The sequence below is a fragment of the Leptodactylus fuscus genome, chromosome 7, assembly GCF_031893055.1.
Source record: "Leptodactylus fuscus isolate aLepFus1 chromosome 7, aLepFus1.hap2, whole genome shotgun sequence".
Lineage (NCBI taxonomy): Eukaryota > Metazoa > Chordata > Amphibia > Anura > Leptodactylidae > Leptodactylus > Leptodactylus fuscus.
The window spans coordinates 10,705,326-10,721,943 of NC_134271.1; the positions used below are offsets into that span (position 1 = coordinate 10,705,326).

Here is a 16,618-nt window from a genome sequence, read left to right on the forward strand (position 1 = left end):
TTAGAGAGCGCTGTCACTAGTAGAGAGTGGTCTGTATTATAGAGAGCTGTCACCGGCAGAGAGTGGTCTGTATTAGAGAGAGCTGTCACTAGTAGAGAGTGGTCTGTATTATAGAGAGCTGTCACCGGCAGAGAGTAGTCTGTATTATAGAGAGCTGTCACTAGTAGAGAGTGGTCTGTATTATAGAGAGCTGTCACCGGCAGAGAGTGGTCTGTATTATAGAGAGTGGTCACCGGCAGAGAGTAGTCTGTATTATAGAGAGCTGTCACCTGCAGAGAGTGGTCTGTATTATAGAGAGCTGTCACTAGTAGAGAGTGGTCTGTATTATAGAGAGTGGTCACCGGCAGAGAGTAGTCTGTATTATAGAGAGCGGTCACCGGCAGAGAGTGGTCTGTATTATAGAGAGCTGTCACTGGCAGAGAGTGGTCTGTATTATAGAGAGCGGTCACCGGCAGAGAGTGGTCTGTATTATAGAGAGTGGTCACTGGCAGAGAGTGGTCTGTATTATAGAGAGCTGTCACTAGTAGAGAGTGGTCTGTATTATAGAGAGCTGTCACCGGCAGAGAGTGGTCTGTATTATAGAGAGCTGTCATCGGCAGAGAGTAGTCTGTATTATAGAGAGCGGTCACCGGCAGAGAGTAGTCTGTATTATAGAGAGCTGTCACTAGTAGAGAGTGGTCTGTATTATAGAGAGTGGTCACCGGCAGAGAGTGGTCTGTATTATAGAGAGCGGTCACCGGCAGAGAGTAGTCTGTATTATAGAGAGCTGTCACTAGTAGAGAGTGGTCTGTATTATAGAGAGCTGTCACCGGCAGAGAGTGGTCTGTATTATAGAGAGCGGTCACCGGCAGAGAGTAGTCTGTATTATAGAGCGGTCACTGGCAGAGAGTGGTCTGTATTATAGAGAGCTGTCACTGGCAGAGAGTGGTCTGTATTATAGAGAGCTGTCATCGGCAGAGAGTAGTCTGTATTATAGAGAGCTGTCACCGGCAGAGAGTGGTCTGTATTAGAGAGAGCTGTCACTAGTAGAGAGTGGTCTGTATTATAGAGAGCTGTCACCGGCAGAGAGTGGTCTGTATTAGAGAGAGCTGTCACTAGTAGAGAGTGGTCTGTATTATAGAGAGCTGTCACCGGCAGAGAGTAGTCTGTATTATAGAGAGCTGTCACTAGTAGAGAGTGGTCTGTATTATAGAGAGCTGTCACCGGCAGAGAGTGGTCTGTATTATAGAGAGTGGTCACCGGCAGAGAGTAGTCTGTATTATAGAGAGCTGTCACCTGCAGAGAGTGGTCTGTATTATAGAGAGCTGTCACTAGTAGAGAGTGGTCTGTATTATAGAGAGCGGTCACCTGCAGAGAGTGGTCTGTATTATAGAGAGTGGTCTGTATTATAGAGAGCTGTCACCGGCAGAGAGTGGTCTGTATTATAGAGAGTGGTCTGTATTATAGAGAGATGTCACCGGCAGAGAGTGGTCTGTATTATAGAGAGCTGTCACCGGCAGAGAGTAGTCTGTATTATAGAGAGCTGTCACCGGCAGAGAGTGGTCTGTATTAGAGAGTCGTCCATATTACAGAGAGTCTCTCGTATTACATCTCGTCTCCAGACTGAGTTATAGGGAATAAGCGCTTTAATTAATCCACAAAACTAAAAAAATATTCTCTTAATATCCCGATAATCTAGGACACTACGGCCGCCCCGGACTCTTGTAAAGAGTATACGGTGTATATTTATAGTGCGTAAAAACTCTGTACAACATTTACAGCCAAATACATGAAAGGGCGCGTCCTCTGCAGAACCTGCAATGCTCTGCAGAACCAGTGTGATAAACCTCAGTCCAATACTCTGCGGAGACCCCCCCCCCCCTTCCCCCAACAGTCCAGTACATGGAGTCGACCTCAGCGTCCAGCACTGTAAGTCTATGACCTCCTGGGGAAAAGCTTCACTGACCGTTTGCCTTTCTTGCACTTTTTTCACCATTTTTGTGATTTTTGAGGCCTAAAAATTGGTGTCAAATGTCGGTGCAAAACTTGGTGCACCCCTAAGGAATGGATGAATGCTTAGCTCAGTGTCAGTAAGCTGCCAGCGAGCCCATTTACTCCAAAGAGAATCCCACCCGCTGGCCTCATTGTCACGTTTTTCTTATATTCCGCCATGTTCCTGGCGGTTCGGTCCATCCGCAGTGATGTCACCGATCACCTTCTACCTTCACGGCCTCAGCTTTGAGTCCAATAGTAACATCTTCGATTCCATCTCATCGATATAAGGAAAGTCCAACAAGTTCAGCCGTCTCAGATGCTCTCGATGACTCGAAAGGTCCATTGAGACGTTGTCCTGGTTTAGGTTGCGCTTTGCAAAATATGGCAGCCAATGGGTCATCAATGTCCGTGGAAAACAGCGACGCGTCCTGCCAGGAATAGCGCCACTGACCCCGACCCCTGGGGTGTGAGATGAGAGCTCAGGCCAGATAATGTATCACGGTGCAGCAGACCACACTATAACCCCTTATTTGTACGGTCGCAGGAATCTGGAGACTTTAACGCGCAGGAGTCGGATGAAGGATTTCGGAAACATTTCCCTGGATTCTTGAGCTGTGTATTTGAAGTAGTTCTGTGGGTGTGCAAGGACGTCAAAAAGCGCCTTGATCAGCTTCTTATCCTGCAGAGGTTCAGATCCAAACAGTATAGAAGTTACTCGTATGTCCAGCAGGTGGCAGTATTACACAGTGAAACAGATAGTAATAGATTGTATTCTCCTGTCCTACAGTCGGCCTCTCCTCTCCTGACATGGCTGATAACAGATAGTAATAGATTGTATTCTCCTGTCCTACAGTCGGCCTCTCCCCTCCTGACATGGCTGATAACAGATAGTAATAGATTGTATTCCCCTGTCCTACAGTCGGCCTCTCCTCTCCTGACATGGCTGATAACAGATAGTAATAGATTGTATTCCCCTGTCCTACAGTCGGCCTCTCCTCTCCTGACATGGCTGATAACAGATAGTAATAGATTGTATTCCCCTGTCCTACAGTCGGCCTCTCCTGACATGACCGATAACAGATAGTAATAGATTGTATTCTCCTGTCCTACAGTCGGCCTCTCCTGACATGGCTGATAACAGATAGTAATAGATTGTATTCCCCTGTCCTACATTTGGCCTCTCCTCTCCTGACATGGCTGATAACAGATAGTAATAGATTGTATTCCCCTGTCCTACAGTCGGCCTCTCCTCTCCTGACATGGCTGATAACAGATAGTAATAGATTGTATTCCCCTGTCCTACAGTCGGCCTCTCCTCTCCTGACATGGCTGATAACAGATAGTAATAGATTGTATTCTCCTGTCCTACAGTCGGCCTCTCCTGACATGGCTGATAACAGATAGTAATAGATTGTATTCCCCTGTCCTACAGTCGGCCTCTCCTCTCCTGACATGGCTGATAACAGATAGTAATAGATTGTATTCCCCTGTCCTACAGTCGGCCTCTCCTCTCCTGACATGGCTGATAACAGATAGTAATAGATTGTATTCTCCTGTCCTACAGTCGGCCTCTCCTGACATGGCTGATAACAGATAGTAATAGATTGTATTCTCCTGTCCTACAGTCGGCCTCTCCTGACATGGCTGATAACAGATAGTAATAGATTGTATTCTCCTGTCCTACAGTCGGCCTCTCCTGACATGGCTGATAACAGATAGTAATAGATTGTATTCCCCTGTCCTACAGTCGGCCTCTCCTCTCCTGACATGGCTGATAACAGATAGTAATAGATTGTATTCTCCTGTCCTACAGTCGGCCTCTCCTGACATGGCTGATAACAGATAGTAATAGATTGTATTCCCCTGTCCTACAGTCGGCCTCTCCTGACATGGCTGATAACAGATAGTAATAGATTGTATTCCCCTGTCCTACAGTCGGCCTCTCCTCTCCTGACATGGCTGATAACATATAGTAATAGATTGTATTCCCCTGTCCTACAGTCGGCCTCTCCTGACATGGCTGATAACAGATAGTAATAGATTGTATTCCCCTGTCCTACAGTCGGCCTCTCCTCTCCTGACATGGCTGATAACAGATAGTAATAGATTGTATTCCCCGGTCCTACAGTCAGCCTCTCCTCTCCTGACATGGCTGATAACAGATAGTAATAGATTGTATTGACTTGTCATACATTCAGCCTCCCCCTGGCCTGACATGGCTGATAACAGGGAGCAGTAGACTGTATTTATCACTACAGCTCATCGCTCTGTGTCGCAGTGACAGATATAATCCTCACCTTTAGTATTTCCTGATGATTTTCAGACGCGTACAATCTCCCATCTCTCACTATATCCTCTATGAGCTCCTGATAATCTTCTGTAAAAAAATATTAAAAACAGATTATGAGAGATCAAAGAAAGGCTGTGAGAGTCCTGGGCAGAAGAGCTAGCCATCCATTCCAAAGGGGAGGGGTCAGCACTGAAATGGAATGGCAGAGTCTAGCCTGTATTCTTGGTGGTGGCCAGAAGGGGTTAACTCTTATTATCCAGTCTTACCATCATATGTGACGTACGGGACCTGGAAGCCTTTGGCGCTATTTGCTTCATTAGACCGGAACTGTATCCAGAGCTTCTTAGAGCGTGAGGTGAAGGCGATCGGACGCTCGTAGGTCTGACAAGTCTCGTAGGTCGTCACTGAATTGGAAGAAGCTTTACAAGAAATAGAGAGGCAGTGACTGAATTGTCATGAGACAATGTGAAAAGATTCTTCAACCTATAGAAATCTGATAACCAGATAAGGGATGTAACCAAAATACTAGATAAGGGATGCTGTAACCTGAACACTAGATAAGGGATGCTGTAACCTGAATACTAGATAAGGGATACTGTAACCTGAATACTAGATAAGGGATACTGTAACCTGAATACTAGATAAGGGATGCTGTAACCTGAACACTAGATAAGGGATGCTGTAACCTGAACACTGGATAAGGGATGCTGTAACCTGAACACTGGATAAGGGATGCTGTAACCTGAACACTGGATAAGGGATGCTGTAACCTGAATACTGGATAAGGGATGCTGTAACATGAACAGTATATAAGGGATGCTGTAACCTGAACACTGGATAAGGGATGCTGTAACCTGAACACTTGATAAGGGATGCTTCAACCTGAACACTTGATAAGGGATGCTGTAACCTGAACACTTGATAAGGGATGCTGTAACCTGAACACTAGATAAGGGATGCTGTAACCTGAACACTAGATAAGGAATGCTGTAACCTGAATACTAGATAAGGGATGCTGTAACCTGAACACTAGATAAGGGATGCTGTAACCTGAACACTAATAAGGAATGCTGTAACCTGAACACTGGATAAGGGATGCTGTAACCTGAACACTTGATAAGGGATGCTTCAACCTGAACACTAGATAAGGAATGCTGTAACCTGAACACTAGATAAGGGATGCTGTAACCTGAACACTAGATAAGGGATGCTGTAACCTGAACACTAGATAAGGAATTCTGTAACCTGAACACTAGATAAGGGATGCTGTAACCTGAACACTTGATAAGGGATGCTTCAACCTGAACACTAGATAAGGGATGCTGTAACCTGAACACTAGATAAGGGATGCTGTAACCTGAACACTAGATAAGGGATGCTGTAACCTGAACACTAGATAAGGGATGCTGTAACCTGAACACTAGATAAGGAATGCTGTAACCTGAACACTAGATAAGGGATGCTGTAACCTGAACACTTGATAAGGGATGCTTCAACCTGAACACTAGATAAGGAATGCTGTAACCTGAACACTAGATAAGGGATGCTGTAACCTGAACACTAGATAAGGGATGCTGTAACCTGAACACTTGATAAGGGATGCTTCAACCTGAACACTAGATAAGGGATGCTGTAACCTGAACACTAGATAAGGGATGCTGTAACCTGAGCACTGGATAAGGGATGCTGTAACCTGAGCACTGGATAAGGGATGCTGTAACCTGAGCACTGGATAAGGGATGCTGTAACCTGAACACTAGATAATGGGTTATCTGGGCTGCATTCGCACTAATTATCAGTAAGGATTAGTTACAATATCCGGTGTAGAGTTACTCACGGCTTTTCCTCATCACCAGATAATCTCCACAGTCGTCTTCTATCGGTAGGAAGATTTCTGGCACCACGATAAGGATCCGCCTCTTGGGGGGCGGGGTGATGTTCCACGTACACTCAGTGTTGGCGGGGTAATTTCCGGGGAAATTGGGAGATTCGATGTAACCGGAGTAATCTCCAAGCTCTCCACCACACTGCCGATCTGAAGGGAAGAGATGGCACGTTATACCGGACGCCATGTTGTATACAGGCAGAGAATGCCTTCGGTGGGGTAATAACTGGCAGGAATTCCCTCCTTGTGGGTAATAATGGGCAGAGACGTTCAGTCTCTAGGGGGCAGAGTTTCACATGCCCCCCGCTCTCAAACAGTCCTGTGCTGTTACATTGTATCTCATCTTTCTTGAGATTTACATTGTATCAATAAGGATTTACTCCAAGTCTTAAGTGTCTGTATTATGGAGTTTCCAGCTGGCGCGGTGACGAGGGCGCGTGCTGGCCGAGCGCTGAACACAGAATCGCCCCCCCTGGTGTCACGCCGCGTTTCTGGAAAGTGATGGAAAACAGCGGCTGGCTGAGATACGTGGTGCCAAATATCACAGCTGCCTGCCATCTAGGTGCTTAACCCGTGACATGCAGCGCGCAGATATGTAACCCCCTCTACACTGAAGTCATCCCCAGTCACTGACTAATCCTCTTCTGCTACTTCCAGTAATGGAAATAACTATCCCCCCCCCCTCCCTATTACTGTATTTACCCAAACAGATATCCATAGTAAGTGTAATCTGGGTGCTAACGATACGGCTACCACAAGTCAAGTCACCCAGCTTTCCCACACTCCTGAATGTCAAATCTGCCTCTTTATACAGCTGGAGGATGGACAGTGAGAGAATTTTAGGATCTGATGTCACTAATGAGGCAGGATACTCATTATTGTAGTCACTCACTTTTACACTGAGTGATGTTTGTAGATCCATCAAAGTCAGTGCTGGTGTTCCCCGGGCAGAAAACACAATAGTTCATTCCAAACTCTGGCTGATACGTTCCGATTGGGCAGCGAATACATCTGTGTGTTGTCGTGTTATACAAATGTCCCGGTGAACACTGAACTGTAAGAACCATCAGAAAAGACACAAAAGTCATCATTGTGTGACCCCAATATACATCCTGTATTATACTCCAGAGCTGCGCTCGTTATTCTGCTGGTACATACATTACATTACTTATCCTGTATTATACTCCAGAGCTGCGCTCACTATTCTGCTGGTACAGTCACTGTGTACATACATTACATTACTTATCCTGTATTATACTCCAGAGCTGCGCTCACTATTCTGCTGGTGCAGTCACTGTGTACATACATTACATTACTTATCCTGTATTATACTCCAGAGCTGCGCTCACTATTCTGCTGGTGCAGTCACTGTGTACATACATTACATTACTTATCCTGTATTATACCCCAGAGCTGCACTCACTATTCTGCTGGTGCAGTCACTGTGTACATACATTACATTACTTATCCTGTATTATACTCCAGAGCTGCACTCACTATTCTGCTGGTGCAGTCACTGTGTACATACATTACATTACTTATCCTGTATTATACTCCAGAGCTGCGCTCACTATTCTGCTGGAGTTACAAACATTCACCTCTAGTTTCGCAGTCATGGAAGGATGAGGCTCCGCTGTGTTTCGTTGTTAGTCCTCCACCACAGGGAAAACAAGACGTTCGCCCAGATTCCGGCTGATACGTTCCAGCTGGACATGGACCACAAGGCCGAAAACCATCTGAGGAGAATTCTCCCGGGGGACACAAGCCTGAATGAGGGGGATAAGGAAGAGAAGAGCTTAGAGTCTGTGGGTATAAACAGATGGAGTAGACTTTATTGTAGGATGACGGTCAGGGTTTGGAGACTTGGTCGTGTGCACTATGGTCTACTCCAATCTCTACCATTTCACATTCCTGCAATATCTCAGCTGACCACTAGATGGCGGCGTTACATCAGCGCTCACCGCGTTCCGGTCATTTCTGACAACTTTCTGATGAGAACATTTCACATTTCTCGGCTCAGACGAGGAATTTCACATTATTTAAAGAAAATATAAAAAGTGAAAAAAAAAACAATCTATGGTTTATTTTGGGCACTGTGTCCCGGGGTTATAGCCCCTCCCATTGTATCTCAGGATACCCCTTATTCTCGGCTCTACCACTTTTCTGGGGATCCCCCCTCTCCTTTACATACTGCACACTCCCCCCATACAAGAGGCTCCTCTAAGTTTATCTTTATCATTCACTCTGTAACAGTCTGACTCCTCTAGCCACATCCAGATCTGCAAGCACGCCCCTAAGGCTGCCACTTTGGTGTCCATCTGCACTGCGCGGGCAGACTCCTATCCCCACCATCCTGCTCTTTAGTATTGTGGATACTGTACATGGGACAGGCCTAACAGATAACCCCTAAAATTCTCCCCGCAGCTCTAGATGTGACCGGAGTATAACATGCAACATAAGAACAATACAAGATAAGTGAAGAATCTAGTGTGTGCCACTTTAACCCCTGAAATGCTGCAAGCTATCCCATACAGTGCGCTCCCCGGACACCAGGCCTGCGGCTATTACCTCCGCAATCAGATATGTCTCGAGCGCCGCCATACTTTGGGTTGTCTCGGTTGTCGGGGCAGATTTCACACGTGATCTGCCCTTCCTCGTTCTGATACGTTCCGTGTGGACATAAGACGCACTGCTCCTTGTCCTCATCGTAGTACGTCCCGGCACGGCAGCTAGCTGATAGAAAGAGGAGAAAACTGCGCTGGTTAATGGCGGCTGAAGCGAGACAAGCGCTGAGCAGGAGCAAGCAAAACAAGCAATAAAGTGGAATACAGTCTTCTGTAGAGGAGCCGCAACCTTACACCAACAGCTTCGCAGTAAGACCTTACCCCCCCCCCCCCTCATTAAAGGAGCTCAGGCAAGCTGTAACACTGTCCACAGGCCTGCTGACTGTTTCCAATAACAACTGTTATTCTGAGCCGCATGCTTTGCATCAAATTTAATGTTTTAGACACTTTTTGTGCCTCATTAAACTATTAAGACGGCAGGTTATAGAGCAAGAAGAGCGGAGCAGATTGTACGGTGTCCTATGTATAGGTAGAAGGTTATAGAGCAAGAAGAGCGGAGCAGATTGTACGGTGTCCTATCTATAGGTAGAAGGTTATAGAGCAAGAAGAGCGGAGCAGATTGTACGGTGTCCTATCTATAGGTAGAAGGTTATAGAGCAAGAAGAGCGGAGCAGATTGTATGGTGTCCTATCTATAGGTAGAATGTTATAGAGCAAGAGGAGCAGAGCAAGTTGTACATCGTGTCTTATCTATAGGCGGCAGGTTATACAGCAGGAGGAGCCAAGAAGATTGTACAGTGTCCTATGTATAGGTAAAAGGTTATAGAGCAATAGGAGGAGATTGTACATAGTGTCCTAGCTATAGGCAAAAGATTATAGAGCAGGAGGAGAGAAGCAGATTGTACATAGTGTCTTATCTATAGGTAGAAGGTTATAGAGCAAGAAGAGCGGAGCAGATTGTACAGTGTCCTATCTATAGGTAGAAGGTTATAGAGCAAGAGGAGCGGAGCAGATTGTACGGTGTCCTATCTATAGGTAGAAGGTTATAGAGCAAGAAGAGCGGAGCAGATTGTATGGTGTCCTATCTATAGGTAGAAGGTTATAGAGCAAGAGGAGCGGAGCAGATTGTACAGTGTCCTGTCTATAGGTAGAAGGTTATAGAGCAAGAAGAGCGGAGCAGATTGTATGGTGTCCTATCTATAGGTAGAATGTTATAGAGCAAGAGGAGCAGAGCAAGTTGTACATCGTGTCTTATCTATAGGCGGCAGGTTATACAGCAGGAGGAGCCAAGAAGATTGTACAGTGTCCTATGTATAGGTAAAAGGTTATAGAGCAAGAGGAGGAGATTGTACATAGTGTCCTATCTACATGAAGCAGGTTATAGAGCAGAAGGAGCCGAGAAGATTGTACATAGTGTCCAAACTTCAGAGAGTAGGTTATAGAGCAGGAGGAGCAGATTGTATATAGTGTCCTATCTATAGGTAGAAGGTTATAGAGCAAGAGGAGCAGATTGTACATTGTGTCCTAGCTACATGCAGCAGGTTATAGAGCAGGAGGAGTGGAGCAGATTATATATAGAGTCCTATCTGCAGGCGGCAGGTTATAGAGCAGGAGGAGCAGAGCAGATTGTACATAGTGTCCTATCTATAGGCAAAAGGTTATAGAGCGGGGGAGCAGATTGTATATAGTGTACTATCTACATGCAGCAGGTTATAGAGCAGGAGGAGCGGAGCAGATTGTACATAGTGTCCTAACTTCAGGGAGCAGGTTATACATAGTGTCCTATGTGCAGGCAGAAGATTATAAAGTAGGAAGAGCAGATTGTACATAGTGTCCTATCTGTAAGCATCAGGTTATAGAGCAGGAGGAGCAGATTGTATACAGTGTCCTGTCTGCAGGCAGCAGGTGATAGATTATCGCAGGGTGTTACATAGGACTGCTAATCACGATACACAAATGAAGCCGTTCTCGCAGTGACTCAATCAGCTCTGCTACATCTGTGTAGTAAGACTTGGCTTCAGTCTTGATGCAGACCAGGTGTAACCCGTCTGAAGCAGAACAGCCATGTCTTGTGTATATGTTGAGCTGCGGGATCTGCCTCGGCTCAGCTGTCAGGTTTTCGCCTCTGACCCGCGACGCAGGATTCCCGAAAAGTCTTGTGAAATCCTCGGATACGTTTTATTTCACTCCACGTTTAACAAATGCCTGTCTATAAACAATGGGGGGCGCCAGGAATTATGCAACTGGCTCAGGACTGAACGCCACTCCTTGACCTTCATGTCCGAGCGTGTATATGGCGATATTAGAGGGTCCTGATATGACGCCTGCGCTCCAGGGCTGCACTTCAGACCCCCATTGACTCCGGGTATTAAAAAATCAAGAATTCAAATCCCTTTCGTCTTTGGCCTCGGACAATGGAGCAATTGGCTTCGGCAGACTTCATTTTCATAGTGGGGTCTTTTGTGAGTCTCCAGTGACCATTAAGAGCCCATTCGGGGGTCTCCGCACAGCTGGTTTTTAATACTCTGGGGCTTTTGTGATGCAAAATGGGGCCCCGCAGGGGGCGCTCCGGATTAGTGGCCACAAAGACATTTAAAGGCCCCTCGCCTCCATTCACACATTGTGTCCTTTAGTATCTGATGCCGCAGAAAAAGCCCCGGCGCTCTCAGTCATTGAATGTGAACTCGACTACGAGGTCAGAGCAGCTTCTTCCTTCTGCCCCACCCCAAAAGTGTCGCCGCAATTCCGATTTTTTTTCCGACTCTGCTAACAAATTGGGTCTAATTTTGGGAAATCCTTGGTCAGGGCGATTGAAATATTCCCAGTGACAGCATCTGATAATCCGGAAATTCTGCTGACCTGAGATGCAAAGATGGCGGACTACCCAGAGGTGACATCGCTATCCGTATATTTCTGATATTTTATATCCGGCGCCTCATAGTCCGGAAATGACCCCAAAAACTCAAGTTAATACCAGATTAGTGGATTTGGACGTCCCCTACACATACGGTACACTAGGTCTTCCATTGGCTGTACGTGATGAAGAGGCCCAGAAGGGGGCGCTATTGTAGTAAATTCTGCAGTGTTTTGGCTGTACAATGTTCTCTCTGTTATTTTTGCCTACAATTCATCTGAGATCAGTGTTAAAAATAACATGAAAGAGGCGGCGGTGGGGGAGGGGGCGCGTCAGATTCTTAATGATGCGTGGAAAATGTTTATGCCACATAGTAACCACCAGGGGCGCTGTTTTATCTCCCTCGGTATCAGGCTGTGATCCTGGTTGACATATAAAATTACCCTGTGTGTCAGTTTGTACTGTTGGTCTGGAATTCTATTCATGAACCAGGGGGCTCAGGATGAACAGACTTACAAGCTCCTTCCCAGACACTGTAGAGAAGAGCAGACACAGATGTGACATACAGTAAAACACTGAATATTGTGACCGATAAGCGCCGCGTACAGCGGCCGGTATATCGGAGTCTTGGCGGCGTCCTTCTATCCATTACCCTGAGTGGCGGTGAATAGAGCCAGACGCAGAGACGGCAAACCGCGCTTGGTACGAGGATTTCATCTTGATACAATCTGACTATTTACTTAACTCGAATTCTCTCGGCGGCTTCTGAGGCCGTTTTCTTTGCGGCCCATTAATGTGTCGAGCCGGCCGGATGATAAACGACCGTGACGGACAAGGTGTTAGGGACAAGGGTCAGATGTTATCTCAATAACGGCCTGAAATCCTTGGCGGATTATGGAAGCCATGCCGCACGTTCAGCTTGTAATTACCTTCCAGGAACAAAGAGCCTGCAGAAGGCCTGTCACATCCCATGAGCGTCACCTCGTGCCGGGGCCCGCCAATGTTTACACGCCAGGACCGCCGTGACAGAATGGTACTGACAAAAGGGGGGATTAAAGGGTTATTTACAATCTTCAGTCAGTACGGAGAGCTCTGCGGCCGCCGCTGCGTAGATTGGTCTATGGATTTGATGCATAAAATAGACCACGACCCCCCAAAACCCACCGCACACCACCAAATACATTATAACAAATCTTACTATTTAAAGGGGATGTGCGGGAGGGAAAGAAAACATGGCTGCTTTGTTCTTCTTAAAGTGCAGTGGTCACGTGACAATGCTACAGGTCAGTCCCATTAAAATGATTGGGACTGAGCTGCAGCATGGCCATGTGACCAAAGAATACGATCAAGGCCATGTGACCAACGAATACGATCATGGCCATGCGACCAATGAATATATTCAAGGCCATGCACCAACGAACATGATCAAGGCCATGTGACCAACGAACACGATCAAGGCCATGCGACCAACGAATACGATCATGGCCATGCGACCAATGAATACGATCATGGCCATGCGACCAATGAATACGATCATGGCCATGCGACCAATGAATACGATCATGGCCATGCGACCAATGAATACGATCGTGGCCATGTGACCAACGACCATGGTTGTGCAGGAATAAAAAACATGGCAGCCCTGTTTTGTAATCCTGCACAACCCCTTTAAATGTGCGTTCCGGTCCCGGATGGCGATGATGGATTATGGTCAATTTATTATCGCCACGTCGTGCTCAGTGTGTCGCTGCTTACCGCATCGATTGTCCACTCGTATCTGCCCGCTTCCGCACTTCTCCTGGTTTTCTGATGATCGCGGCAATTTTCTGGAAGCCTCAAAGTCCTTTCCGGACAGTCGGAGGTGAAAGTTGTCCTTGCCGATCGCTTTCCGCAGGGTCCGGATTGTCTTGCGCAGCCGTTTTTCTGCTTTCCCGCGCACACAGCTGAGCGTGCAGGTCTCTGAAAACATAGAAGGGTGTAGCTTTAGCACTGACGCTCTAAAGCGTGGAGTACATCGCGCCTTGTTACGACACAGGGCCTAGAGAACCGTCACCCCACACACAACACAAAACAGGAGATACTTGTCATTAAGAAGCAGAAGCGGGAGGAGTCAGGACAGCGAAAGCGCGGTACGAAAACGTCCAACCAACCAACCTGTCACCTCCTTCTGGTTTATGTCCAGCTCAAAGTGAGCGCTTAGAAGAGTCTCTTTGGCAGATGGCTTGCGTCCGCCCGCCCGTCTCTTGCACGTTATGTTGACGAAGGAAAGACTCTCGTAGACGTGGGACTGTCTCTCTGTGCGGAAAGAGGAGATGAAAGAGAAGCGGCAGCCGCGGTAATTCCACAGGGCGGTAATGACAGTGCCGGATACAATGTAACATCGCAACACCCCATTTATCCCTCTCCCCTCTGTTATCTGCGCCGGTGCCAACGCCACAGAAATGGATGTTTATATCCTCAGATTCCGCTCATCGCTGTGATGTTATGTCTGAAGTAACTCTGCGGTAATGTGTACGGTATAACCATAATAACCATTATAGGATCATGTGATTACGGTATTATCCTGTGTGGTTACACTGTGTGTACACAGACTATATACCTCCCAAGAGAGGACGTGGAGAGTAACCCTATCAGTGCTGGCCATAATGGTGATCACTCAACTTTCCCAGACCTTGGCTACAGATTTCTCCATTATTGGCCTCTACAATGGGCAGACACTTTAGCGTTCAGCTCAGAAACTGCTGATAAAACTCGGAATTCTCCAGAATTGTAATTAAATCTTGCACAATTAACTTTTTTGGGGCGAGTTCATACCTGACAGTTTCTGCTGAGTGAGGCCCTGGTGCAGCTCCGTCCTCCTCACCCTGCACGCGCCATCATTCAGCTTGAACGTGACGCTCGCTCGCACCGTGTCTAAGAGGGGAAGCAACAAGGATGAATGGAAAAAAGAAAAAAATACTCTATAGGTTAATATAATACATTGTATTTATATAGCACCAACATATTCCATAGCAATTCCATATGACACAGACTACATCCTACACACACTCTACTACACACACACGCTATAATACATACTATACTACTTACTGAACGGATTTGGATGAGATCTGGCACATAGATAGTTTGTAACCTCGATTAACACATCGGCTACTTATTATCCCGGTAAATGACATGGCTTGACGACTGTTATGAATTTATGTTCATATACTATATTACACTACTCTTGCAGCAGCACTATCGGCTAATTGGAGTTTGCTGATAAAGCCTGGTCTGTTATCTCACTATGTAAACACACAGATAACACTGAGTCCATTGTGTACGAGTATTTGCATATTATCTGATCTGTTCCAGTGCAAGATGGGAAAACCCCTTTAATCCAAATTGGCTGTTGGCCAATTTTAAACATACCAGAAAAACAAAAATCTTAATTTGTTGCAAAATTCTAAAATCATGAAAGCTATGAAGGTAGCTGGAAGTCAACAGACTTCTCCGCAAGCGGAGCTCAGGAGGATTGAGCAAGCTAGGCGTCAAGCGGCTCTTAGGGCAACCGAAACGCCAAAGCATGCGGATCATCGATACCAACAACACGCTCATTATATGGCATCCCAGTGAGCTGCTGAGTTGCGGGAACAATCACAGGCATGGTGTGAGGAACAAGTTCTGCGACAGGCCATCTTGGGAGATGCTGAAACGCTGGAGCAGGCAGATCATCGACCCCAACAACACGCTCATTATATGGAGTCCCAGCGAGCTGCTGAGATAATCACAGGCACGGTGCGGGAACAAGTTCAGCAGCAGACCAGCTTGAGAGCTGCTGAAACACTGGAGCAGGCGGATCATCGACCCCAACAACACGCTCATAATATGGCGTCCCAGCGAGCTGCTGAGATGCCGGAACAATCACAGGCAAGGTAAAAGGAACAAGTTCAGCAGCAGAACAGATTGAGAGCTGCCGAAACGCCAGAGAAGGCAAACCATCAACAGTAGCAATTTGCTGAATATATAATATATATGAATATATATAATATATAATATATACATCCTATATTATACTACATATACAACACTATATAGCACATACTATATTATACTATATAGAACACTATACTACACATACTATACTATAGATAGATAGATAGATAGATAGATAGATAGATAGATAGATAGATAGATCTAACACTATATTGCACATAGTATGCTACATCCAGAATACTATACTATAGATAGATGATAGATAGATAGATAGATAGATAGATAGATAGATAGATAGATAGATAGATAGAGAGAGATAGATAGAGAGAGAGATAGATAGATAGGAGATAGATAGATAGATAGATAGATAGGAGATAGATAGATAGATAGATAGATAGATAGATAGATAGATAGATAGATAGATAGATAGATACAGTCCTATGAAAAAGTTTGGGCACCCCTATTAATCTTAATCATTTTTAGTTCTAAATATTTTGGTGTTTGCAGCAGCCATTTCAGTTTGATATATCTAATAACTGATGGACACAGTAATATTTCAGGATTGAAATGAGGTTTATTGTACTAACAGAAAATGTGCAATATGCATTAAACCAAAATTTGACCGGTGCAAAAGTATGGGCACCTCAACAGAAAAGTGACATTAATATTTAGTAGATCCTCCTTTTGCAAAGATAACAGCCTCTAGTCGCTTCCTGTAGCTTTTAATCAGTTCCTGGATCCTGGATAAAGGTATTTTGGACAAACAATTCAAGTTCAGTTAAGTTAGATGGTCGCCGAGCATGGACAGCCCGCTTCAAATCATCCCACAGATGTTCAATGATATTCAGGTCTGGGGACTGGGATGGCCATTCCAGAACATTGTAATTGTTCCTCTGCATGAATGCCTGAGGATTTGGAGCGGTGTTTTGGATCATTGTCTTGCTGAAATATCCATCCCCGGCGTAACTTCAACTTCGTCACTGATTCTTGAACATTATTCTCAAGAATCTGCTGATACTGAGTGGAATCCATGCGACCCTCAACTTTAACAAGATTCCCGATGCCGGCATTGGCCAC

At 45.7% G+C, this 16,618-nt stretch overlaps 1 protein-coding gene across 1 annotated transcript in view; it reads right to left on the reverse strand.

Annotated features, from left to right (window-relative positions):
* Nucleotides 1-1,641: 1,641 nt before the first annotated feature.
* The window catches only part of SCUBE2 (signal peptide, CUB domain and EGF like domain containing 2), a 47,053-nt gene continuing 32,076 nt past the window's right edge, over nucleotides 1,642-16,618 (reverse strand). Inside the window, exons 14-23 of the mRNA XM_075280969.1 lie at nucleotides 14,381-14,479; nucleotides 13,721-13,861; nucleotides 13,322-13,525; nucleotides 8,718-8,882; nucleotides 7,748-7,915; nucleotides 7,042-7,203; nucleotides 6,102-6,299; nucleotides 4,531-4,683; nucleotides 4,272-4,351; nucleotides 1,642-2,653 (exon numbers count right to left, since the gene is read on the reverse strand). Of these exons, the coding sequence (XP_075137070.1) occupies nucleotides 2,501-2,653; nucleotides 4,272-4,351; nucleotides 4,531-4,683; nucleotides 6,102-6,299; nucleotides 7,042-7,203; nucleotides 7,748-7,915; nucleotides 8,718-8,882; nucleotides 13,322-13,525; nucleotides 13,721-13,861; nucleotides 14,381-14,479 (1,523 nt within the window). The 3' untranslated portion in view covers nucleotides 1,642-2,500. The remainder of the gene's footprint in view (nucleotides 2,654-4,271; nucleotides 4,352-4,530; nucleotides 4,684-6,101; nucleotides 6,300-7,041; nucleotides 7,204-7,747; nucleotides 7,916-8,717; nucleotides 8,883-13,321; nucleotides 13,526-13,720; nucleotides 13,862-14,380; nucleotides 14,480-16,618) is intronic.